We start from the raw sequence: 24,449 nt of genomic DNA, 5'->3' as shown, positions 1-24,449 counted from the left end.
GCGGGGTGGGGACAGGGCGATGGTCTGCTGACACAAGCGGAAGCTGCTGGCAGAGCCCGTGGGCACCTGGGGCTCTCTGGGGCGTAGAAGACCACCGCCGGGGGTCTCCTGGGCCAACCCCTAGGTCAGCACCTGGATCCCTTGGGTCCCCAAGCTGCAGAGCAGCCCCCACGACGCCCTGCCCACCCGCAGGCCCCACTGATGAGCCAGCGCACACGCAGTGGAGGGGAGCCTGCTCGCTTTATTCGCAGGCCCCAGAGCATGGACGCAGTGAGGACAGGGACGCGGGGAGCCCCTGGGGGCCGGGCGCCGCTGCGTGGACCCCCGGGCTGAGGGCCTCTGCCTCTGGGAACCTCCTTGGCCGCTCTACTTCCAGCGCCCGCCGACTTTGCCCTTGGGCGCGGTCCCGGCCTTCTTGCTGCTGTAAATGGGAAGCAAGTTGGTCTTGAGCATGAGGGAGTCTGGGACCCTAGCCGACCCCTTCCCCAGCCCCCAGCAGACCCCAGACCCTGGCAGCTCGGCCCAGCCCAGCCCTAGCAGCCCAGCGGCATCCCCAGCCCTGGTCCAGCCACAGTGACTCACCTGTGCCTGCCCACGCGGGCCTGGGTGACTTTGTACCGGGGGCATTAGTGAGGTTAAGGGGGTGCTGGCAAGAGCTGGGCCCCTCTCCCTCCCTTCCCCACCTGAGGGACTCAGGGCACGGGGCCTTATGTCAGGCAGACCCGAGCCTTCCCGGGCAGCTGTCCCTGCTGGTAGCCGCCTTTCTCCCAGTAACTCTGGCCTGAAAAGAGCCGGGCCCCCCACCCCCCGGCCAGGATGGGCAGGGGCAGCGGGCGGCTCCGGTTCCTCACTCCAGGCCAGCAGTCCAGCCTGACAGACTCGGGACCTGGGAGGCCTCCGTCTTGTTCTAGAATCTCAGCCCCTCGGTCACCAGTGAGAACAGGACCTCGGGCGACGGGGGTCCTCAGGAGCCCACCCCATCTGTCTCAGCCCTGTGCGCAGCAGGCAGCCAGGAGCTGGCGGGGAGCCAGGCCGCCAGGGGGCGGTCATCCGCACTCTTCATGGGCAGCTTCAGGCTGGAATGGGCCCTGTGGCTCCCAAGGCTTCAGCGGGAAGCCTGGCTCTGAGGACCCTGCTCACAGCCCGGGTCCCTCAGCGGAAGCCAGCCTGAGAGCCCTTTGGACCACACACATGCACACACTTGCACGCTCATGCACACACAGACACCTAGCCAAGTGACCCGTAAGAACCCCGGCCTCACACCACAGAGCCCGGGGCGGAGGGCGTGCGCTTTTGCCAGCCCTCTCTGCAGCCCTTGGGGTGGCCCCAGCTCAGCCTCCAGTCTCGGGCAGTGAACCCCAGCAGGCGACACCTGGGCCCACGTGCTCCAGCCCTTCCTGACAGCTGCTGCAAAGGGTCCCATGGACCCAGCAGGCTCATCAACCCCAGACCAGGGGTCTCACGCCAGGCTGTGCAGGGGCTGCTGAGTCCCTGCGCAGGTCACCCTGGGGATGGGGGAGACAGGAGGCTGCAGGTCCGGGGTACAGGGCCCAACATGCTGGCCCAAGGGACCGGCTGGTTAGTCCTGTTACTGCTCTGCTGAGGGCCGCCTGCCACCAGCACAGGCTAACATCTCCGGGCCCCTGGGGGCAGTGGCAGCCGACCCCGTGAGGCTGCGTGCCTGGCGCAGAGCATGGGGCGGGCAGGGCTACTCACTGCTTCTGGGCCTGGTCGATGCGGCTCCTGAGGTTGGTGATCTGCAAACAACACAGGGGACTTACCTGTACATCTGCACAGGGCCAGGCTGCATGATGGCCTCCTGCCCGCAGGCCCCTCGGCGGCCCTGGAAGGCCTCAGTGCTCTTACTGTGTCCTGGCTCCTTTGGTCTGGAGGAGCTTAGACTTGTGTCTCTGACTTACTCTTGGTGGACTGAGCTGGACACCTGGGCCATGACACACCACAGCGCCAGAGCTGGCCACTTACCTGCCCACCTCAGCGGGATGTGGGGCAGGGCACGGGTCGGAGGTGGGCTCGCAAGTACAGCCCCCGCCTGGCCGCTGGAGCTCAGAGCCCCGTGGCCATCTCACTCCCTGGCCCAGCTGCTCCCTCCTGCTGACCGCCCGGGGGAGGCTCAGGAGGCAAGGGCCAGCCTCTGCTGCCGACGAAGGGCAGCGGGTCAGCCTCGGAAGCCCCCAGGTGGCAGGCAAGGGGGAGGAGGCGGGCGGGAGGACCCAGGGACGTCCTCCAGGGTCTCCGTGCCCGCTGCCGCCGACACCCGCAACGACCCAGGTTTCCGCCATGCGCAAGGCCCGCCGTGCATGAACACTAGAGCCTGGTCCGGGGGGACCCCGGCGACTTACAACTTGGCCAGCATCTCCACTCTGGCCCGGACGTTCATGATCTAGAAAGACCGAGATGGTTAGGGGGCGGGGTGGGTGGCCAAGGCTTCGGTACCCTGTGTGTCGGGGCCAGCCTGGTCCGAGGCCCTCGAGGCTCTCCAAGCTCCCAGGGACCACTGTGCACACTGTGTCAGGGCCTGCTCTCCTGGCTCAGCACGAGTGCGGCCAGTCTGGACCCTCTGAAGCCCATTTCCAGAGCCAACTGGGAGCACTGGCACAGAGAGTGGTGCCCCTCACCTGGTCCCCTGGGGGAGGGTCTTTCCCCAGAGGGAGGTGGGGAAATTGAAGTGCAGGAGGACCAGGCAACCCACCCAAAGACCCCAGGCTCCTGAGAAGGAGACAGAACTCCTCCAGCTGTCAACACTGGTCACCCACACCCTCTGTCTCAGGGGCCAGTGGGAGAGGGGCCCTGAGAGTGGACGGTCCTCCTCAGGGGACACCGGAGGCTGGAGGGAAGGGTCTGTCGCAGGTCTATCATCAGGGTCCATACCCAGCCCCACCCCCGGCCTGTGCTGACTCCAAGGCGGTTGTCTACCCAGGGCTGCCGACCTGAGCTGTGAGCCCAGGGTGGAGGAGGCACCGGCCAGGCCTGCTCCCCAGCTCTGAGTCCCCAGGGCTGGCCTGGCTGGAACTTGGGTTTGCAGAGGAGGCTGGGTGAGGCAGAACCCCCTCCCCAGAGGAACTCAGTGCCCCCCTGGTGGGCTCAGGACATCAGGTCTCCAGACCCCTGCCCCAAAACAAGGGCACTCTGCCCCACCGCACCCCCCGCTGGCCCTGAGCGCCGTGCTGACGTGAGGCCAGCCTGGGCAGGGCCCCCCGCAGGGCAGGGGCCTTGGTCGGGGTCCGGGGACTCGGTGCCCGCCAGCGGGTGAGGCCAAGGACACCACACTCACATCGTATTTCTGGCGCTTCAGCTTCTCCCCGTACTCGAACTTGTCGGTCTCCAGCTGGTACAGGGTGTCCCAGAGCTCCTTGGCCTTGTCCCTGGGGGGCAGCCGTGGGTGAGGGGCTGGCGGGTCAGCCCCGGCAGGAGGGTCTGGGCGCCACCCCCTGCCCCGGTGGACCGTCACCTGAGCTTGTCCTCGCTGAGGTGGTCGATGTTGAGGGGCTTCCTCCGCTCGGCCAGGACCTTCTTCTTCATCTCCCGGGCCGTCTGCTTCTTGCCTCTCTTCTGGTCTGCCTGCGGGGACGCGGAAGGGGGCGCGTCGAGCCGGCCCCGGGCCGCGGTGGGCAGCGTGGCCCCGCACCTGTGCTCACCTTGGCCAGGTAGCTGCTGTAGTTGGCGCCCATGGAGGACAGGGCCTTCTTCTTCTTCAGGTCGTCCTCAGCCCTCCTCTTGGCGTCTTCCTCCTCCCGCCGGGCCTTCTCCTCCTGCGGGGACACCCCCGCCCCCAACCAAGACCTCAGCGCAGCGGTCGAGGACCTGCTTGGGCTGGGAACCTTCTGGAAGGTCCCGGTCCCTGTCGGGTCTGCCCTCTCACAGGGGTTCTGCGGGGCGGGGGGAACTTGGCTGATGGTCTGGGTTCCTAGGCCAGTGTTGAGGGGAATGTCAGAAATGGGGAGGCCCGGGAGCCTGGGGGCCGGGCGGGGGGCCAGGCTGGGTGGGGGGCTGCCTCACCGCCAGTCTGTTCTGGCGTTCCCGCTCCTTCTCCGCCCGGATCCTCTGCTGCTCGGCTCTCTCTGCTCGGCGTTTCTCCTGAGGCCGGAGGGGAGCGGGTCAGCCTGGCCTGGCTCTCCCCTGGACCCCCGGCCACATCCACCAGCCTGCCCTCCGCCCAGGGCACAGGACTGGACTCCGCAGGACTGGACTCACGATTCTCTCCTTGAGGGCAACCAGCTCCTCCTCCTCCTTCTTCCGAGCCTCAAAGTGGCTGTCGATGAGAGCCTGGAGCTCCATGAGGTCTTTGTTCTGGCGCTTCTTCTGGATGTCCTGTGGGGACAGGCCCATCACACCCGCCCTCCTCTCGAACTTTGGGCTGCCTGCTCCCTCAGCCATGGGGTCAGAGTGGTACCCTCCTTGTGGCTGAGTCCAGGCCATGCAGAGCCCTGAGGTCAGTGAGCACCCCTATGGACTACCTCTGACTTGGCCTCATTGTTAAGCCCAGAGATGCCTGGGTGGGTTGGACAGAGAGGAAATCGGGGAACGAGGCAGTCTGATGGATACATAGATGGAGGGGTGGGTGAATGGGTGTAACAGTGAGTGGGGGATGATGAGCGAGTAGATGGGAGTGGATGGATGAGTGGATGGACAGATGGGAGGAGGCACAGATCGATGATGGATAGTTGGGTGGGTGATTGGATGGATGGGGAGAGATGGGGACATGGGGAGATGGATGAGTGGGGAGGAAGGAAGAAAGGTGTTATTCCCAGACGAGTTCCCTCTGATCCGGGAATGAATCACAGCAGGATTGCGTGGAACTAGGAAGCCCCAGTTCTGGCTGCTCTAGAGGATGTGACCTTCTCAGGCTTAGCCTGGAGCTGAAGGCTGGGGTTCTGGGGAGACTGTGTAAACCTGGGTCCCTTAAACTTACATCGAAGTCGACTTTCTCCCCTTCCGGGATCTTAGGAGCAGTGAGTCTGAAGAAGAGAGAGGGGCTCATGAGTACAGTGAGCAGGTCCCCACCATGACGGTTGACTAGACCCAACCTGGCCTGGCCCCAGGCTGGCCCTCCTGCCCTTCATCCTGGCACCCAGTTGAGGGCATATGGCCTGATCTTGTTCTTATCAACTATATAGCCCACAGTCCCCAGAGTGGCTTGACCCTTCTAGAAGTTTACAGCCTCTTGGTGTCCTTCTGTCTTGCCCACTCCTGGGCCTCTCAAGGGCTGTTTCAGCCCTGCTCACCCTTGCTCTCTTTCTCAAACAAAAGAAGGCAAGGCGGCCACCATAGACCGTTCCCGGGTCTTTGGCCTCTGCGGTCAGGAACGGCCATCTCGGCTGACCCTTTGCGTTTCTCTGGTCACTCTTTGACCTCTCTTTCTGGGGACCCAGAGGAGGGAGTGCTGGGCAGAACGCACACCGTGCGGAGGAGAAATGAGATCCCTCTCGAATCCCTCCGGCCGGGACGGCCATGGCCCTCCCTCTCCCCCCATACATCTCAGACTGAGCAAAGAGTTAAATCCACAAGAGAAACAAGAGCTTCTTCAAAAAAGAAGAGAGTGGGACTGAACGTGGATCGGCATGCTGGCGAGGGAAGCGATTTTCTGAGCTCACAAGGTCCCACTCAGGCAAAGATGGCCAGAGGAGTCCATACAAATGAAAAACTTATGGAAAAAGGCACAGCGTGGAAGGGGGGGAAAACCAGACTAGAAAAATATTTTCAGCAAATACAGAGAAGACTTATATCCTTATGCAAACCGATGATTAAGAAAACATAGAGACGCCCCGCCGTTAGATAAATGGGCAGAGGGTGAACGCTAGCAGCTCCCCGAGAAGAAAGACCACCAGTCAACACACGTGGGAGAGGCTCCCGAGCCATCAAAGGAATGTGAACGAAAACAAGCCAGAGAGGCCGTTTCTCATCCACCCGTCAGAGGCTCCGTGTGCAGGCACGTCGCGGGCCCGGGCATGCGGTGTGGAGACCGCGCTGGCCGCCCTCGTGGAAGCCTTTTGGCAGAGGACATCAAAAGCCTTAAGAACGTTCCTACTCTTTGACCCAGTAATTCCATTCTGGGAATGCGGCCTAGGGAAATAACCCGAAAGACAGAAAATGCTTTCCACCCAGCGTTATTTATGATAGTAAAATATTGGGGAAAGCCTTAATATCCTGCAATAGAGGAATGGTTAGGAAAATTATGGTTTGTCCAATTGATGGAATATTATGTGGCCATTCAAAATATTTAAGAAGACTATGTAAAAACATGGAAAAATACTTAGGAACAGCGCTGTATTTTAGAAAAGCAGAATTCAAGTCTGTATAGACAAGACGATGTTTGAAAAACAGCTCAGAGTTTCAATCCTTTTTTCCGAGTCCTATGCATGGAAAAAGAGTAGGAAGAAATAAGCCTTTTTATTTCTTTCTCCTCTTTTCCGCAGTCTGGCTGGCGGGGTAGGAGAGTTATAGATGATTTTTTTTTCACTGGACTTTTACGTATTTTCCAAATTTTCCTTAATGAGGTGTTTTATTTTCATAATGAAAACACAAACATTTTTTTAAAACTAGAAAATATCTTGTGACCCGGCAGCTTTCTTTAAAATTGCTGAAAAATAAAGTGTAACGGATGGAAATGGGCTGGCTACACATTCACATATTTCCAGTCCTCTGTGGAGAGTCCGCAGGGCTCCCCTAAGTGGGAGCGAGCACTTGGCCTGCGCTCAGAGGCGCTGACACGCCTTCCCCTGCAGAGCAGGGGAGGCGCGTGTCCCCCGAGGACGGGGGGTGAAGCACGTACAGAGGGCCGTGGGCTCACATGTACTTATCAGAAACAGAAAATCAGAAACGCCAGATTAAAACAAGAAACCTCTGAACCACTAGCACGCGAGACAAATGAGTGAGAGAAAGCCTCTTTGAACGAGGTCGAAGCTTCCCCCGGGGGCTCAAGGTCCCCACGAAGGGGAGGACTGGGGCTCCGGTCAAGGCTTTGTTCCCAGGCGGGTTTCAAGGCCGAGAGCCTCCCTGCCAGCACCCCACCGCTCACATCGAGGGCCCCGGGAGATGCGGGGGGCAGTGTGGCCAGGAGGGTGGGCACCGGAAAGGGCCACAGGGGCTCCACGGGGCCTCCCTCTCTGTGCCCAACTCCCCCGACTTCCTGCCCCCTCTCTTCCTTCGCCCAGGGCCTCCTCCTGCAGGAAGCCATCCTTTCTAGTCTGCATGGTCCGGGCATGGACTGGACCTCCAGAGTCCATCCCTACCGTCCCCAGGGTGAAGCCTGCCCCGGAGGAGTGCACCAGCTGCCCTGAGACCCCGTTCCCTGGGCGAGCCTCACCCTGAATCCAGGACCCCGAATTTAGGAGCAAACGAGTGGCTGTGGCCCCTCAAGGGTTTGGGTCCCCAGGGCCTAACGAGCTTCACGGCCTCTCTCGCGGGACCGGGCCCCGTCCGAGTGCCAGGCCTCACAGGCCCCCCTCGCCCGGCCCAGCCCTGCACTCACCTGGGTCTCGGCTTCTCCTCTGGTCAGCAGGGTGGCGTCAGGGGGAGAGAGGAGACCGAGAGACCAGGTGAGAGGGCAGCTCGCTCAGCCCACAGGTCCCCGCGCGCCTGACCGGGGCCCCCTACAGTGAACCTGCCCTCCCTGCCCGCCAGGGGCTGGGGACTGCCCCCAGGGCCCATACGCGGGAGCCCCTGTGGGCTCTGAGGAGGAGAGTGGGTGCAGGGCCCAGGGCAGGGCCAGTGGAGAGGAGAGACGGGGTCCCGGGGTGCCACACCCTCGGGGCAGAGACAAGACTGAGGTTGGGGGCCGGGTGGAGGAAGCACCTTCCTGCCCGCCTCCTGACGTGCCCGCTGGGCCCCTGCTGACCCCCGAGTGTCAGTGTGGGGCGGAAGCTCAGGACATTACAGAGCTAAGCCCCGCGGCAGACGCAGCTCGAAGCAGCAAGGCCTGGCCCTCGGAGGCCCCGGCGTCAGACGAGCAGGACGGGCGGGTGGGCAGGCGGCCGAGCAGAGGCACGGAGAGCCCTCGAGACAGACCCCGGGCGGGCGGGCGGGCCTCTCTGCCAGGGTCTGTCCAGACTCCACGCGGGCACCGCGTGCGGCCAGGGGCCTGGCCTTACCTGCCTGGTCCTCCCAGTCCTCCTGCTCCGCGTCTTCGGGCGGAAGCGCACATGCAAGAGAAAGCGGCGGGGCGCGGGCGCGGGCTGGGGGCGGGCAGCCGGGCACGCCCGGACCCGCTTCCCCCGGGTGGATGCTGGCCTGGGCCCCGTCGGTGACCCTGCTGAGGGCTGCAGGGCTTCTGTCTGGGAGGGTCTGGGAGAGCTAACTGCGGGGCCAGGATGCCCGGGAGACCCCCAGCCCCAGAAGGCCAGCGGTAGCTGGAGGGGCCGCCGGGGGCCCGTGGGTGCTGGCTGCGGGCTTCCTTAAGCCTTTCCACTGGGGGTGGCCTCCCTGGAAGAAAAGCTATGACACACCTCGACCCTGATGCTGGTCAAGACTGGGGCCTCAGACCTGCGGAAGCCTGGCTAGTTGAGGTCCCAAGCCAAGGGGACGAGAGCGCTGAGGCTCAGCCCCGAGGGGCGCAGGAGCTTGGATCAGCTCGGCCCTGCGGGCCAGGCGCCTGCCCCTGCTCCTGGGCTTTTGGTGGCGGGGACAGGGCGGTCCACGTTGAGCTGCCGGTGCCCCGTCTTGGAGGCCTGGCCAGGGCGGGTGGGCTGTGGTCAGGGTCTCCCTTGCATCCCCTTCCTAAGCGCGCGGATCCCTAGGTTGCTTAGCAACCGGCCTGCACTTGCGCAGCCTCCTGCGCCTACTGGGGCTGCTCGGCTTCCAGGTGGGCCTGGCGTCAATGCCCCCCACCCCCCGGCACCTGGTGGGGGACTGGGAGGGGGGCGAGGAGCGGGGGCGGCAAAGCGCCAGGCGGCAAAGCTCCCGGCCGGCGGGCAAGCAGGACGCGAGCTGGCATCCCCAGCCTGCCTGTCTGTTGGTCTGTCAGCCCCAGGCCTGGTTCCAGGGTAGCCTGGTGGCCTCCCGGCCCTCGGGCCCCGCCGGCCCCTTGTTTTGCAGGGGGTCCCCCCAAGGCCCCTGGAGGGGAGACAGTTTGGAGCCTGTGCTCTGGGTGCAGGCCCCGTGAGGAGGCCCTCTGCGGCCCCGCGAGGGCCATGTGAAGGCGGGGGGCTCTGACTTGGGCCCCGATGGCTCCACTCAGGGGCCCCCGGCGCTTCCAGGCCCGTGGGCCCCCACCTCAGCCTCAGCCTGACTTTCTGCTTCACCCCACTTGCCTTCCCACTGTTCCCTCCTCGCCACGACTTCTCCGCTCTGCCTTCCTTGCTGTCTGGGGCCCTGCCTCTCCCCCTCTGCCCTTCTCCACCTAGCCTGGTGGGTCCAGGGGGTCCCAATGGACCCCAGTACCATCCTCCCAGCACCCCTCTGTCAGGCCCTTCGGGCCTGGCCACCCCACCTTCCCGCGGTGACCCCGGGCGGAGCCTCACCCCCTCAGCCCTGAACGCTCGCTGCCTGTCAGCCGTCTGACACCCTCTGTCAGCCACCCTCCCCATCCCTGGCCTAAGCGTCCCACCAGGCCCCAGCCCTCCGGACGGCAGCGGGGAGGGTCAGGCAGGCGCAGGGGTGCTCAGGCCTCAGCAGGGGATGGGGAGCGAGCGTACCTTCTTGGACTTCCTCTGTAGAAGCAGCACCGGGGGGGTGGGGGGGGGGAGAGAGAACCACTGTGAACCTCAGGCAGAGGCTGAGGGCGGGCGGTGGGCAAGCAGGTGAGTGGGTTATGTGGCCCCTCTTGTTCCTTGTTGGCCAGGCTGCGGCTCACACCCACACACACCCCGTGTGCACACGCACCCACACGGGACTGAAGTCATGGCACATACCTGGTTCATGAACTTCATGGACTAAGGAGGGCCATGGAACAAGAGGCAACGCGTGGGTCAGAGGTCAAAGGAGAAAGGATCCCGGGTTAATGGAAACAGCCGGTCGCCACGGGAGGGTCAGTGGCCGAGGCCCGGGTGGGGAGCGTGCGGGGAGTGAGCGAGACAAGGTCAATGTTGGCCGGGGCAGCGCCCCCCGTCCTGTCCCTGCCTGCCCCCGGGCTTCGCTTATCTCAGGGCACGCCTGTTGCTTGAGGGGCCACTGGGGTCCTGCCTCGCTTGGCCACCCCGCCCCGCGCCACTTCCCACCTCCTTCAGGCCCCCGAGGACTTCCATGGGCGCAGGGCTGTGGCCTGGAGGGTGGCCCCCCAGGGCCTGGAAGGGAAGCTTCCTACCGGCCCAAGGCCGGGGCACCCATTGCCTTTTCTCTCTGTGCCCACGGAGGAGCCTGAGTGTTGGGTACCAGCTCTCAGCTGCCCTGACTGCTGCGCCAACCCCAGGGTTCCCAACCCTCCCACTCCCCAGTCCCGCCCCTGACCCGGGAGGGAGCTCCCTGGGGCAGGCTAGAGGGGGCCCGTGCGGGGCACTGCTGCCTGGCTGGGGGCACAGACTGCAGGGGCTTTTCCACCATCGCCCTGGGCTGCCCCGAGACCCCCGTGGAGGGGTCAGGTGCCGAGGACTCTCAGGTACCCAGCTTGGGGCAGGAGGCAGGCCTCAGGGATGCCCCCGGGACAGCTAGGTCTCATTTGGTCCAGCGGTCTCCTCACTGACCCACCCTTCCTGGGCTAGGGGGCGCCTGGGCCCATGTCGGGGGGTCAGTGCTGGCCCTTCGGGGGGCCGGCCCACTCTGGTCAAGCATTGGCCGTGGTTAGTGGGTTACATGGGGGCCACATGTGGGGGCCCCTTGGCTGGCTGGCACCTCACCGCCCCCTCCCCGGCCTGCTGTGCCACAGCCAGCCCCGGGCCCCACATGGGGCCCAGAAGTCCTGCGTCCACGTACCTTCCTCGTGGACCTCAGGGACTTCTGCAGGTGGGGGGGGCGCTGGGTGTGCAGGGGTGGAAGGAGAGAGGAGAGGTTAGGCCGGGAGCGCACTGCACGCCCTTAGAGGGTGGGGCACGCGGGGTCACGGGACAGAAGGTTGGCGGGTGGCTGGGGGCTGGGGTCTTGGACCCCACTTACCTTCCTCCTGGGCCTCTTCTGCAGTGGGAACCAAAGGGAGCAGAAGGGAGAGAGGGAATGAGACAGTCGTTAGGGGCCAAGCACGGGGCGGCCGGGAAGGGAGGAGCCCCAGGGAGGGGGATCGCGGGCAGTGGGCGCTCCAGGCACCAGAGAGGCTGGCAGACATCGCAGGCCCGCAGGGCCTCTGCAGCGCAGCCTGCTCCGGGTCCTGGGGGTCCCGCCCTCCCCTTTCCTTGGGGAGCGGGTGCTGGACTGAGGTGTCTGTACTCCGGAGGGTTTCGCTAAGTAACGGACCCTGAAGGTCCCAGAGGTGGGGACAGGTGTTAGGGGAAAACCCAGACGGGTGTGGGCTGGCATCCTCAGGGGGCCCGGCGGTGGGCGGCAGAGGCAGGCACTGGAGAAGCCCACTTGGGGGACCTGCCCACACGACCCATCGACTTCCCCTGGGAGGGCACCGCCCGGGACTGTGGTTCCCTCTCAGAAAGAAGTCTCTCCACCTTTTCAGCAGAAAAAAGAAGAGTTTTGCTCGTGTTGTTAGGGTAGCCAAGTGTTTTCAAAATAGTTTCAAAACCCAGCGCTCAGAACACCCCACAGGAGAGCCGGCCCAACGGAGCTCGAGAGAGCCTGGCCGCGGCAGAGCAAGGCCCGGGGTGCCCATCGGGCCTGCGGATCACCCCGCACACTCTTCCCGGGGCTGGGCTCCCCGCCTGCAGGGGCTCGACCCACCGGGAGGGGCCTCCTGACCCACCTGGGGTCCCCATTCCCAGAGGGAGGGAGAGGGGGAGAGCTGGGAGAGACAGGGACAGAGAGACAGAGAGACACAGAGAGGCAGAGCGAGAGGCAGGTGGGCGCACACCAGGCTTGCTGTTAGTGTCTTCATGACCAAATCCCAGCTAACCTCACACACCAGGGCTACCGTGAGATTATTACGTATAAGTGATACATAATAATGCAGGAGTATTAATGAACAATTAATGACCGCCTCTCAATGGAGGGAAGAGGCGGCTGTTAGGGGTGCAGGAGGTGGGGATTAATGACCACGGAGGTGGACGGTTAATGGGTGAGCTGGGCGGGGGCCTGGGGTGCGAGGGCGCCTGGGGGTCACCTCTGTTACCTTCCTCCTCGTACTCTTCTGCAAGGGGGTAGAACAAAGGAGAGGAAGCGGTTAGAGGGCGGGGGGCCAGCCTGGACAGAGGCGGGGGCCAGCCTGCCCTTCGCCCCCTGTCAGGGGAGGACCGCGAAGACGCAGAGGCTCGTGGGCAGGGCTCTGAGCCTCGAAGGCCTGGTCCTGCAGTGGGAGCGCGGTCTCCCCTCTGCAAGCAGGGTGTCACGGGGCAGGGTGTCCATGGGCTGGGCTGGGGATCTGTCCTCTGAAAAGAGGTGCAGGGGCAGGGGTGGGGGCCTGCTTGCAGAGGGGCATCCACATGCCCGCAGCTTCCGGGGGGCTCCCCGGGCCAGGCGCTGGCTGCGGGTGGAGAGCCCCGTCCCACCTCGGCTTTCTGTTTAGAGCCGATGCAGAGAGAGTCTGGCGTCCACACTTACCCTCCACGTGCTCGCTGTGGGGAGAAGGGGAGTGGTGAGGGGTCAGTTCTTTGCAGGGAGGGGGGGTCTCCTCTGGCCTCTGAGCACACGAGGCCCGGGGGTCTTGAAGCTGGCGGATACTCACACTTCCTCGTCCGACATGGCGGCTGGGTGCTTTCTGCAGGGGGTGGGGGGAGACAGGGTGTGAGTGAGGAGTTGCCTGGGTCTCGAGGTGCAGGAATGTGGGGGTGGGCTCAGCGAGCCAACTGTGGGGGGCCATCCTTGCACAGGGGTCGAGGGCCAGCTCCCTGGCCTGGGCGGGCTGCACCCGCGCAGGGCCTCCTCGGCAGGCTGCCTTGCTTCCTCCGAGGCCCCAGGCCCCCAGCCCTCTTCGCCCCAGATCCGATCCCCCTCCGCCCCCCTTCCGGGCCTGGCTCCGGCCTGCTGCCTGGAATCCTGGAGCTGGGCGGGAGCTGGGAGGTGGTGGCTGGGCCGACATGCTCTCTGCAGCGTTCCCCAAGGAGGATCATCCAGAAAGCACGCGGCTGAGCAGGCTGGGGCGGGGGGCCCTTCCTGGCAGCTCCGGGCCCCAGCGAGGCCCTGCTGAGGTTGCTCAAAACCTCCCTCTTGGCGGTCTCTGCTCTTCGGTCTAGATGGTGGGGCGGGAGAGGAGGGGGCTCCCAGGCAGCCTCTGAATTGCAGAGCTTGGCTCCTCAGAATGGGCCACGTGGACCTTCCCTGGCCTGCCCGCCTGCCGTCCCCACAAGGCCCACTCCACGGGAATGAGCCATGCTGCCTTCTCCCACTCACGGTTTCCCATGAGGATGCTGCGTCCTCTGATGGGGGCACCCAGGGATTCCTTGGGTTCCCTCACGGCCCTCTGCAGAGCCCTTTTCAAAATCACGAGAGAGTACTAGGCATCCATTCCCTCCCATCTCCTGTTGCCCCAGGAGACTGAGCCCTGAGCTCACCGGGATGGGTCTGGTTTGTTTCTGAATGTCCACGCGGCCACCCCTCCCCAGCCTGGCGCCCCTGTCAGGCCCACATGCCTTCTGAGAACTGAGCGAACAACCCCGTTCCTTCTCAGCCTGCTTTCCCAGGCCCCAAAGACGCTCTTGAATTTGTCAACGTCTGCAAAGAAGCTCTTGCCCGGGCCTGGCTGTGTGCATCCAGGTGCGGCCGGCTCTGGGCCAGCGCGCTCGGGGACCATCTCTCCGTGAGCTGGCCTCCGTGCAGGCCTGAGGCAGCCAGGGCCTGGGAACACTCGGGGCAGCTGCATCAGAATGTTGGCCCGGGGTTTTGAAAAACAGAGTTCATGACAACACGCTACAGCCCACTTGAAGACAATAGTTCTGGTCCCCCCGGGAGCTTTGTATAAGAAAAACACCAGTTCATCATCGAAAAATGCATTTACATCGCATTGCTAAGGTGGGAACAGTTTTCCGAAGCCTCTGTCAAGAATGTTAATTTTCCCAAAGCAATTTAAGCTCCATGCAAAATTAACCAGCGGATGGGTCTCTGCTAACCCCCTCCAGGAAGCCAAGCGGCGCTTTCCCAGCCTGTTCTCCCTTCCTGGGGCTCTGCTGCCCCCTCAAGTCACAGCCTCCTGCTTCCTCCAGCACACTGCTCCCACGGCCCTCCATGAGCCCTGTCCCTGGGTGCCGGGCCCCCGCCCCACCCAGGCTGCCGTCATGCCCTGGCTGTGCCCACCTCTCCCCCTGGCAGCGCCTGACACCTGTCACCGCCTTGAGAGGGGTGGTCATGGCTGGCGTCCAGGGTGGGTTATTTTTAAGGAGTCAGTGGCAGCTGAGGCGTCCAGAAATAGGCACCCAGATTAGCCAAGACACCTCTGCCCAGAAACCCAAGATGTTGGGAGGGGGGCTGCGAACATCCACCGGCTCAGGTCTTGGCCCGCCCACCCCTCAGTCAGCTCCCCTGCAGGCCCTGCGCCCTCTTGTCTTCTGGGCCGGAGGACTCCGTCCTGCACCCCAGGCAGGGTGCCCACCCTCCAAACAGGGAAACTGAGGGCCCTCGGGGCCCCTGCTGCTCTGCCCAGTGAAGCCCTGGGGGTGACACCGCAGCTCCTCCGTACCCCCCATCCCCTGCCGCTGGGGAGGGGCCCGGGGTGGGGTGTGCTTGGGGGCAGGGTGGCATTTCGACAGCTGAGAAGGAAACCAGCTGTCCATTTCATGTCCTGCCCTCAGAGGGGCCATTGTGCAAACAGCCTCTGAGGTCACTGCTCCTCGGGGACCCCTCCTCCTTCCTTCCTTCCCAAGTGACAAGGGGGGTGGGGGTGGGCGGGGAGCCAGGAGGCCCTGCCGCTCGCTCGCCGTGGGACCCTGACCCTCTTCCATGACCCCCGGGCCCCCGCCGTCCCGTGTGGCTGTGGCTCCCCAGCCGTCTCCTCCCAGAATGGTCGAGGGCACCAGAAAGGTTGCTGCCTAGCGAGGGCGCCCCGTCCCATGACGTCAGGAGGATGGCTGGGCCCCAGCCCCAGGGGGCACAGGAAAGGCGGTGGGGGCGCCGGGGCTGGGGAGCTCGGGCCGGGGCTCCTGGGAGCACGTGCTTCTCTGCCCAGGCCGAGGTGGGCGGGCGGAACAGATGCCGGCTGCCCGCTCCTCCCTCTGCCGGCTGCCCTGCTCCTCCCGTCCTGTCCACTCCTGGCCTTGGCCACTGGACACTGACTCCCGGGCTGCAGGGGTCCTGGCCGCCCACTTGCACAGACCTGCTCTGCAGGGCATCACACAAGCCCCACCCTCGTCTTCGTCTTTACGGATGGCGGCGTCGGGGGCAGTGGCCGCTGGGCCGAGAGCCTGAGCCCCCGAGGAAACGCTGGCCAAGGCCAACTGGGCAGCAGTGGTCCCAGCGCAGCGGGTGGCCTTGAAGCCTGGACAAAGCCCCTTTTTTGCCTCTTCAACCCACATCCTCAGCTCTCTCTAGCTGTCTGCCTGGGGACTGCCCCCTGGGCCTTCCAGGGGTCCCCCTTCTTCCTCCCTCTTGGCCCTCCCCAGATCCTGTGCTTGGGTATAAAACAGCTTCTTCTACATCCAGTGTTCAGTGAATGTGACCCCACAGTGCCCACATCCCAGACCCTCGAGACCCCGGGGTGGCTTCCTGGTGTCTCTGAGATGCTGTGCTTAGAGTGGAGAGGCTGGAAGGCGTGGTGTCCGTGTCCGGGGACCCCAGGCCGCCAGCACACAGCAGGCCGGCCCAGGCCCGGGGCTGCCCGTGGTTCTACTGACCTGCGGCTGGGTCTGGAGAGACGGGCAGGAGCTCGCTGTGGACAGGACCGGCTCAGGCACTGCCCGCCGGCCGCGCGCCCTCGAGTTATAGTGACATTCGATCTTGCCTGGCAGCCCATTGGCCGGGCTCGGTGGCCGGGCGCGTGCGGGCGGACAGGGCCGTGCCCCAAGGCCCCCGACCAAGTATGGGAATAGCAGAGGAGGCCCAAGGAGGGGGCTGCATCCGAAGAGTCAGGGGCGCCCTCCTCCCCCGCCAAGTGTCAGCTTCTATTTTTACTCCCCCGACAGCGGGCACATTCTTGATGGGCTGAGGAGGGTGAAGAAGGTGTTGGGTGGCTCTGAGGAGGCAGCCAAGGACTCTCCTTGGGCCTGGCTGGATTGGAGTCCCCAGGGCTGGGGCCCTGACTTCCCAGGCAGCTGCCCCTCCCTCCAAGGAGTTGCCCAGAGAGGGGGTCCTCTCAGGAAGGGGGTCTGCTGTCTGTCCAGCCAGGCCCCGGGCCCACCCAGCCTCCTCGTCGGAGGGGCCGGCCTGAGGTCTCCGCACCCTCGTGGAATGGAGGGCCTGAGTCCTCGGCCAGGCCCCCAGTGGGTTGGAGCCCATTTAGTGGCCAGACCAGGTCCCCTGGGTGACGCGCTGAGGACACACAGCATCAGCAGGCGAGCGAGATGCTTGCCCGCGTCTGACGCACAGGGTCTGGCACCTCCCGGTGCCAGGGGCCACATCTCTGCAGTCGGCCCAGGAGCTCCCACCTCGGGGTCCAGATCTTGCGGGTCTCCTGCCCACAGGCTGGGCTCCGCATGCTGCCCATGGCGGGCTCCACCACTCGCCCGTGGAGCCCGCTGTTTCTCTCCTCACGACTCCAGGCGGCACCGTCCAGTCGGCAGACGTCGTGCCCACAGCCTCCTACGGTCCCTCGTGGGCCAGTAAGGCCACATGCTCCTCTGGGTCTGCCCCTTGGGTAGGGGAGCCGAGATGCAGAGCAGGGGAGAGGGGCCTGAAAGATCCAAGAGGCTCGGTGGGGCCGTGGTTGCTCCGAGGATGCTGGCCTGACCCAGAGCCGAGGCTGGTGGGCCAGGGGCCAGGCCGGGGGGTGGTCCCCAGCAGACTCAGATGAGGGTCCTGTCCTCCGGAGGCTGAGGGCCAGGGGTGTCAGGACGGCCGCCCTCACACCCCAGCCCTGGAGCCCCCTGGCTCTGCGCCCTGCTCCGGTCCCCCAAGCCTTCTGGAAGGTTTCCCTCAGCACCTCATCCAATTTCTGCAAGCCGGAGATAAGGCCGTGGGGCTCGAGACAGGCAGGGTGGGCCCGCCATCCTCAGCCAGGGGGTGGATGGAGCCCCCATCCTGTCCGCCCCCCAAGAGCCTCTGGGGGTGGGGAGCCCCCGAAGCCAGAGGCGCCGGGTTGTCCTGCCTCCCTCGCAGGGACTCTGAACCCCTCCTCCAGCCCGGATCCTGGGACAGGCCACACACAGCGCTGACCCTGGGATAATAATGCTGACCAACTCTATGTCCAGCAGGCCCAGCCGTAAAGACACATCTGAATGAGAGCCCTGGGCTGCTCTTGGGGGCCCCCTGCCCCATCTGCTCCCCATGGTGGGGGCTGCTAGCCCTTCTCAGGCGGGCACCCCATGCTCTGCTGACAGTGACCCCATCCCCCTGGACACAGATGCAGGGAGACGCTGGGGTGAGCACAGTAGGGGCTCGTGTGCGTCTGGCCCCACCGGCCGCTGGTGCCCGGAGCAGCTGGCCACACCTCGCCCAGGCCTGGGGCGTCTTTACCCGCAGGTGGGCACTCATCAGCCCTGCAGTGACCCTGCTCGGCCAGCAGAGGAGGGTGGCTGCCCGCTCAGCGGCCTTGGCCTTGGCAGGAGCGCGCCCATGAGCAGGCAGCGCCAGAGAGCGGGCGCTGAGGTCAGAGGGACACGGCAGGTTTTATTTTGGGTATCGGCGACCTCCCTCTTGGGGCGCCAGGCCGGGGGTACTGCAGGACGGCGTCGAGCGGGTGCTGCTGTACGGCCGCCGGCTGCCCAGGGCCTGCAACAGGTAACCCACACCCCATGTGCCAGGCCAGGAGGAGGGGGCAGGGCTGGGCTCCCCCTGGGCCTGGGGACCTGGGCTGGAGGCACGGACTGGGCGGCCCAGCCCAGGGCTGCAGCAAGGGATTGACTGAACCCCAGGAAGAGTTTGAGGGCTGACGGGGCAGGGCCTTGGCCCAGGGACAGAGTAGGGTGGGCTGGGGTGGGCTTCTCAAGCAAGCAAAGCTGAGCTGAGCCACGGAGCAGGGAGGAGGCTGTGGGGGGCCTGTTCCCCCTCAGGTTCCTGCAGGGTTGGCCCCCAGCTGTGTGGGGGAGGGCAAGGGCCCCCCATGTGCATGGTTGGGGATGGTGGGGCCCAGAGACCTTGAACCTCGCCTGGTAGCCCTGAGCTGACCTGGGTGCCCACTCCAGTGCCAGTCTGAGCTCCCAGTCAGCCCAGCCCATGGGCTCAGGCCCTGCCAGGCCCCAGATAGAAGCCGCTGACACAGCACTTCGGGGTGAGCCCTTCCCAGCCTGGGCGGCCACCTCCACATACCCCAAGCGCTTCTGAGGGCTCTGTAGTGGGTCGCTGGTTTGCGCTGTGTGGGGCTGGCACTCCGTGCTCAGAGCTGGGGAGCAGGGGGCTGCCTGGGGGGCCACTGAGGCAGTCAAGATGGAGGGCAGAGGCCGGACACCGGGTGGTGGCCCCTCTGAGCCTCTTGACCGCTGCGGTGGGCAGGCCCTGACAATGCTGCCACAGCAGAGGAGACAAGCCCTGGATTCCTGCCCCTGAGGCCAGGACCCTGAGAGGGGCTGGGCTGAGTGTGGGCTGAGTGGCCGGCTGCTTCTCCTGCCCCGCCCTGCCCACCCCTTGGCCCTCGGGGCCCCACTCGCTGACCAGTGACCAAGGGGGCCACCTCTGCCTGTGGCCCTCGTAACGTCCCATCCAGCCGGGTGGACGAGAAGCCCTCCTTCCCTGGGAGATGCCCCCCCAGCTGGTGGGCACAGCCCTGGACGCCCTCTCGGAGGGGCCATGGGCGACAGGCCATGTGACGTGCCCAGGTTCTAGCCCTCCTGGCCCGCCCGTATCTGTGCTCCCCTTCAGGAGACCTCAGAAAACGGGCTCTGAGCAGACCCAGGCCTGGGACGCCAGAGGGCCAGGGGGCCTGCTCTTCAAAGGGGCTCCCCTGACACGGAGGGCAGCAGGGCCCCACAGTGGGCCCGCATGCAGGCCGGGGGGCGGGCACGGGCCCGGAAGGACAGCCCCAGCCTGCACCCCACCCCCGCCCATCCATGCACTCGGTGCCGGCTCACGCCACAGTCGCCTTCTGCTCCCCTCCCTCCTTCACTCCCGCCTCCCATCGCCTGCCCATCCGTCTACCCGCCCGCCTGTCCTCCCCGCCGGTGCCCCTGAAGCAGGCATGGTCTGACTGCCTTGTCTCTTCTGCCGTCTACTCTGCACAGTGGTGTTTTTGCCATCTACCTCTCATCCTTCTATAGGCCCGCCCTCCACCTGCTCTTTATCCGGCCATCCATCACCCAAGGAGGCCCCACCTCTCTTGTTTCCACACCAGTCCATCTGCTACCCATCCCCTCCTCCTTCTATCTATCTGTCCGTCAACCTTGACCCTCCATCCATCCATTCATCCACCCACTGACCTCTCCCTCCCTCCCCATGCATCCATCCATCCATCCATCCATCCCTCCATCTGTCCATCAACCTTGACCCTCCATCCATCCATTCATCCACTCACCTACCTCTCCTTCCCTCCCCATCCATCCGTCTGTCAACCTTAACCCTCCTTCCATCCATCCCTCCCTCCATCGCTCCCTCCACCTATCTATCCATCCCTCCATCTGTCCATGCGTCTTAACCCTCCATCCGTCCATCATCCACCATCCATCATCCACCTATCCACCAAATCTCCTGGGTACCGGGATGGGGATAACCCTAAGGAACGTCTCGTCCTCAGAGGAGGCCGAGCCTAGGGGCGCAGTGGCATGTGCCCGGTCTCGGGGGCTGCAGACTCTGGGGGCAAGCGCCACAGATGCGCCGGAGGAGGACTGAGCCCACTGTCAGCTGCACCCTGACTTTGGCCGCCACACCCCTCAGACCCCAAAGCCCCACGCGCAGAAGGCTACTGGACAGGACAGGGACCAAGTCTGAAGGAAGACAAGAGGCTTGAACCCCACCACTGGGCAAGGTGGATGGCCCTTCCAGACAGCCATGCTCCCTCCCCGCCCCCGTCAGTGAGCCCAGAGAGCCAGCACGTGGAGATACATGGAAGCTTTACTGGACAGGGTGGAGGGGCTGCCAGTGGGGGGCGGGGGGCAATGCAGGCAGGGCAGGGGTTGTGGCTCTTGACCTGGAGACCCCGGCACGTGGCCGCTCCCAGCACTGACGGCGCCTTCCCTGGGAGCTTGCGGCTTCCCTGGAGGGCGTCCCTTCACCAACCAACAGCCAGAGTTCCTCTCCTCCTGGAACTGTGGGGGGCAGTGAGTGCCATGTTGGAGGGCGAGGTCGGAGGGCCCCGCAGCAAGAGCTGCCAGGGTTTCGGGGCGAAGGCAGGCGTGAGAAGCAGCTTCTTCGGCAAGGTCGGGTTCGGGGGGCGGGGGGGGCGGATCTGGCCGGGTTCTCCCCTGGGCGTGCGGACGGGGAAGCAGGACCTGCTGCTGCCTGTGCCCTGCTCCTGGGAAAGCTGAAACACACATGGGGAGGTGGGGGGGGGGCGGCGTCAGGCGCAGCCCAGGAGGGCCCACCACCCTGCCCGCTGCGGCCTGCAGCCTCTCTCTGGGGGCCGCTCTTCCAACCCCTCCGGCTGCCAGGAGCAGCCTCCCTGGTCCCCTTCCAACTTGGAGGCTGGCTCCCGACGCTGCCGCCTGGACCCTGCTCAGGGTGCAGGGTGGAAGGACTCGGCCTGGGCACCCCGCTCTTCCCTAGGAGGTCCTAGTCCTCCAGTTGCAGGCAGCAGCCAGGAGCAGACCCCTTCCCGGGCCCCCCAGCTCCTGCCTGACAGAGAGGCTCCGCGGCCGCAGCCCTGGCCTCCCCCTTCCCAGCCAGTGGCCCCCGCTCTGCCCGGGCGCCATCCGTCAACGTCCCTGTGAGCACGTGGCGCCCACAAAGCAGGGCGGGTGGCTTGGCCGGGACCAGCCCGCCGGGAGGCCTGCGGGAACATCCCGTTTAGCCGGAGCTCGGCGGGAGCAGCTCCCGCCTCCGCCCAGCCGACCGCTCGGGACGCTGCCCCTGCCTCCCGGCCGCTGGCCGCCACCTCGCCGCGGCTCGCAGCGGACGCGCCTGTGGTCAGCCCGGCGACGGCGAGGCGGCTCTCACGGTTGTGGGCGGCCGCCCCTCCTGCCTCTGCGGGCGGCCGGCCCAGCACGTGCCCCAGCTTAGCGCCCGCCCGTGGGTCTCCCGGCCCGGCCCCTCTGCGTGCCCACCAGGCACCTTGGGCCGCGGTGGGCTCACTTCTAGTCTGGGGGTGATGTTGGGGCCGCCCCCTTGATGGATGCTGCACACATGCCGCCTAGAGTGCACCTGGGGGCCCCCTGCAGACGAGGGGGCCGTGTGCCCCCCTCAGGGGCGGGACCTGCGGGCAGAGGGCTGGGATCACCGCCACCTCCTTCCCGCCCCAGGGAGCAGTGATGTTCATCTCAGCTGCCTCCGTGGCCCCTGGGACGGCTGGGCCGTGCCGCCCGGGGCCCCCTGGACCACCACCACCTCTGCTGCCCAAGCCGGGAAAGGACAACCTGCGCCTGCAGAAGCTCCTGAGGAAGGCGGCCCGGAAGAGGATGGGCGGGGGTGGGCCCCCCGCTCCGCCCGGGGCTTTCCGCACCTCCCTGTCCCCCGTGAGCGAGGCCAGCCGTGACCAGGAGGCCCCGAGCCCACGTCCCATGGAGGCCCCGCGTCCAGCTGAGCTCCCGCACCCCACCGAGGCCCCACGCCCCACCGAGGCCCTGCATCCCAGGGAGGCCCCACGCCCAGCCAACGCCCTGCATCCCACAGAGGCCCCACGTCTGGCCGAAGCCCTGCGTCCCCTGGAGGCCCCGCATCCGGTGGAGGTCCCGCGTCCAGCAGAGGCCATGCGTCCCTCTGACACCCCGCACCCCACTGACGCCCACCATCCGGCTGAGGCCCCACACCCTGCCGAGGCCCCAGTGGCTGTGGCCGCCACACCCCGCTGCCCCCCGACCCCTGTCATCCACCACGTAGCCTCCCCCACACAGAGGTCCACGTTCTCCTTCAGCCTCGCCCAGCGCAGGAGCCTGGCTTCCCACTTCAGGGCCATGGGCCCCCAGCTCACAGCCCTGGCCCCGGAACCCGCGCGGTGCCCCAGCGGCTTCACCCAGGTAGTGGCCCCTGCAGTGAGGGGCAGCCACGTCAGCCAAGTGCGTGTCCGACTGGCGCCATCCCCGCAGGGCGGGACCCCCGAGCCCCCCCCGGCAGCCCCCCAGGATCAGCACATGGCCCCCTGCCCTCCCGGGGCTCAGCCCCTGATCCCCGTGGCCCACATCCGCCCATTGCCCACTGGGACACAGGTGGCCAGTCCCTGGCCTGCGGCATCCCCAGTGCCCAGGCCTCCCTCTGGCCTGCAGGCCTCGGTGCCCAGGGAGGCTGGCACCCGGGTGGTGGTGCCCATCACCCCCACCTACCGCTCGCCGGGACCCTCGCCTTTCAGGCCAGGCTCTGGGACCCCCAAACCTGGGCGCCTGGAGGAGCCCCCCACAGCTGGCCCTGCCACTGAGGCTGAGAGAGTCTCCAGCTCCCGCGGGGCCTCGCCCCCCGCCCCGCTGGCAGGCCCCCACCCCTGCCCGGCCCCCAGAGCCGCAGCCAGGCCCCAGCTCAGCGGCTGGATGCGCCTCAAGAAGCAGCTACTGGAGGAGCCGGAGGAGCCCAAGTTCCCAGGGCCGGAGCCCAGCCCGGGGCAGGTGGACCAGGGCGAGACCACCCTTGCCAGCCTGGAGCCCCGGCCCCCCGCCTCCCGGGCCTCCAAGATGTGGGACGCGGTGCTCTACCGCGTGTCCGTGGCCGAGTCCCGCAGTGGCCAGGCGGGGCCTGGAGCTGGGGTGTGCACCCTGGCCGGTCTCAGGCGCCTGCCCTTCCTTTACCGGCCTCGCTTCAACGCCCGGAAGCTGCAGGAGGTGGCTGCCCGACCCCATCCTGTGACCTCCCCAGTCCTGGTCCTGAACCCCCAGCCCAAGAACTTCAACCGGACGGCGGCTGGCTGGAGGCTCCACTGAACAGCTGGGTGACCCCAGGGCTGTGGGGTGGACAAGAGGGGCTGAGTGTCCAGCTGGGAAACTGAAGCTGTTCAAGAGAAGAACCCGGCGGCCTGGGGGTCCGGAGGGGCGGTGGGGCGGACGGGAGCAGGAAGGACCACAGCGGGAGAAGGGGGTTAAGCAGGAGGCGGGTTTGGATGGTGCAGAGGAGCAGAGAGAGGTCTGCTTTGTGGTAGAGTGTGGGGGCTTTGGGGGTGAACTTCTGGGGAGGCAGACAGTTCAGGAGGCGACCTCGAGGTCAGGGTTGTCTGAGTAACCTCGCAGGGCAGGGCCAGCCTGGGCGTCTGCACAGGGCTTGGGGCAGGGGCTGCAGGGGGCGGTCACCAGCAGAGCCTGGAGGGGCCGTGGCTGCTCAGGAGGGTCTGCCCGGCTCCAGGGAGCTGGGCTGGGTTTAACCCCGGGAGCTCCGGGTGGTGAGTCCTGACACGTGCCGGGACAAGGACTCTGGGGCCGCTCCCTTCTGCCTAGAAAGTGGGGGAGACTTGCATCTCCGTGGGGGTGGGTAGTGGCTGGGGGCTTGGGCTTGGGCGGGGTCGCCTCCGTGGGCTGCCCTGGCGGCTGTGCCGCCCGAGGACAGGGCCCTGGCCAGCGCTGGGAGCAGGTCGAGGCCCGGGGGGGGAGCCGGCCCCTCACTGCCGCCCTGTGCTGTGGCTTCTGCTCCCCCAGACTGAGGGCCGAGTTCAGGGGGGATTTGCTGATGAGACAGGAGGTGGGTCTCAGCCTCGAGGCTGGATGAGGAGACTGGGGGAGAGCAGCCTGGCCCAGCAGCGAGGACCAGCCGTGGCCTGGACAGGTGGGGAAGGGGGCCCAGGGCCTCATACAGCCGTGGGGCCCGCACTGTGCCCTCAGAGGGGGTCTGACTCAGGACCACTGGGGCTCTGACCAGCAGTGGGGGAGAAACACGGAGGTGCTGTGGGCAGGACTCGGCAGGGAAGGAGGTGGTTGGCAGGGGGACGTGACGGGAGCTGTACATGGATCCTGGGACCCAGGCCACTAATAAAAGTGTGCATGACCACGCTGCGGTTGTCTTTCTGCCTCCACCAGGCGATGGGGCGGGCGGTAGCCACAGGAGCAGCTCCCACTGAGATAACAGGGAGCGCCCAAGGTTCTGGCCCCTCCGAGACCCTGAGCCCACTGATGGGCGGGAACCGAGCCTCCAGGACTCCCCTTCCGGCCACGCTCGCCCTGCAGTGCCCTGGAAGGCCTCGCCTGCCCAAGCGGTGCAGACAGGGCATCATGGCTCCTCCCAGAAGGGAGTCAGAGCTTTGTCAGGGGGAGCGGGGCAGGACCCCAGGACGGGGGTGGGCAGGGGGACCAGAGGGGCAGGCTCCGGCCGGCTCTGAGCCGGGCGCT

The 24,449-nt window shown here is 66.0% G+C and overlaps 3 protein-coding genes across 20 annotated transcripts in view; 1 reads left to right on the top strand and 2 right to left on the bottom strand.

Moving 5' to 3' along the window:
- Positions 1–221: 221 nt before the first annotated feature.
- TNNT3 (troponin T3, fast skeletal type) lies at positions 222–12,741 on the bottom strand. 11 transcript variants are annotated; one of them, XM_005903497.3, is made up of 16 exons: positions 12,710–12,741; positions 12,586–12,599; positions 12,158–12,175; positions 11,044–11,061; positions 10,864–10,905; positions 9,867–9,887; positions 9,651–9,665; positions 7,490–7,508; positions 4,931–4,976; positions 4,213–4,329; positions 4,018–4,095; positions 3,657–3,770; positions 3,470–3,579; positions 3,293–3,383; positions 2,361–2,401; positions 222–421 (listed from the first exon to the last, which is right to left on the bottom strand). In XM_005903497.3, the coding sequence occupies exons 1-16, from the start codon at positions 12,724–12,726 to the stop codon at positions 367–369; spliced, it is 816 nt and encodes a 271-aa protein (XP_005903559.1). In that variant the 5' UTR covers positions 12,727–12,741; the 3' UTR covers positions 222–366. The 11 variants fall into 11 exon arrangements, with proteins under 11 accessions (XP_005903559.1, XP_005903558.1, XP_005903561.1 ...); XM_005903496.3 differs by lacking the exon at positions 2,361–2,401 and adding an exon at positions 1,717–1,757; XM_005903499.3 differs by lacking the exon at positions 9,651–9,665.
- A 4,948-nt stretch (positions 12,742–17,689) lies between these two features.
- On the top strand, positions 17,690–24,124 carry PRR33 (proline rich 33). The gene is made up of 2 exons (XM_070359316.1): positions 17,690–17,847; positions 21,453–24,124. Exon 2 carries the CDS (start codon positions 21,462–21,464, stop codon positions 23,055–23,057), a length of 1,596 nt encoding a protein of 531 aa, XP_070215417.1. The 5' UTR covers positions 17,690–17,847; positions 21,453–21,461; the 3' UTR covers positions 23,058–24,124.
- Positions 20,092–24,449, bottom strand: part of LSP1 (lymphocyte specific protein 1) — a 37,061-nt gene continuing 32,703 nt past the window's right edge. For all 8 annotated transcript variants that reach the window (XM_070359321.1, XM_070359322.1, XM_070359320.1 and 5 more), the window contains one exon: positions 20,092–20,518. The gene's annotated coding sequence lies outside the window, so the exon portion shown is untranslated. The remainder of the gene's footprint in view (positions 20,519–24,449) is intronic.

Source organism: Bos mutus, chromosome 22 (genome assembly GCF_027580195.1).
Source record: "Bos mutus isolate GX-2022 chromosome 22, NWIPB_WYAK_1.1, whole genome shotgun sequence".
NCBI classification, from domain to species: Eukaryota; Metazoa; Chordata; class Mammalia; order Artiodactyla; family Bovidae; genus Bos; species Bos mutus.
The sequence above is the reverse complement of the archived record's forward strand: the minus strand, read 5'-3'. Positions and strand labels throughout refer to the sequence as shown.

What these genes read in the sequence shown, in the direction of transcription:
- TNNT3 (XM_005903497.3), bottom strand. An exon ending in GGGAGAAAGTCGACTTCGAT is followed by an intron (nt 4,330 to 4,930) that starts GTAAGTTTAAGG and finishes CTGTCCCCACAG; the next exon opens with GACATCCAGAAGAAGCGCCA. An exon ending in AACGCCAGAACAGACTGGCG is followed by an intron (nt 3,771 to 4,017) that starts GTGAGGCAGCCC and finishes GTGTCCCCGCAG; the next exon opens with GAGGAGAAGGCCCGGCGGGA.
- PRR33 (XM_070359316.1), top strand. Translation starts at nt 21,462, where the DNA reads ATGTTCATCTCAGCTGCCTCCGTGGCCCCTGGGACGGCTGGGCCGTGC.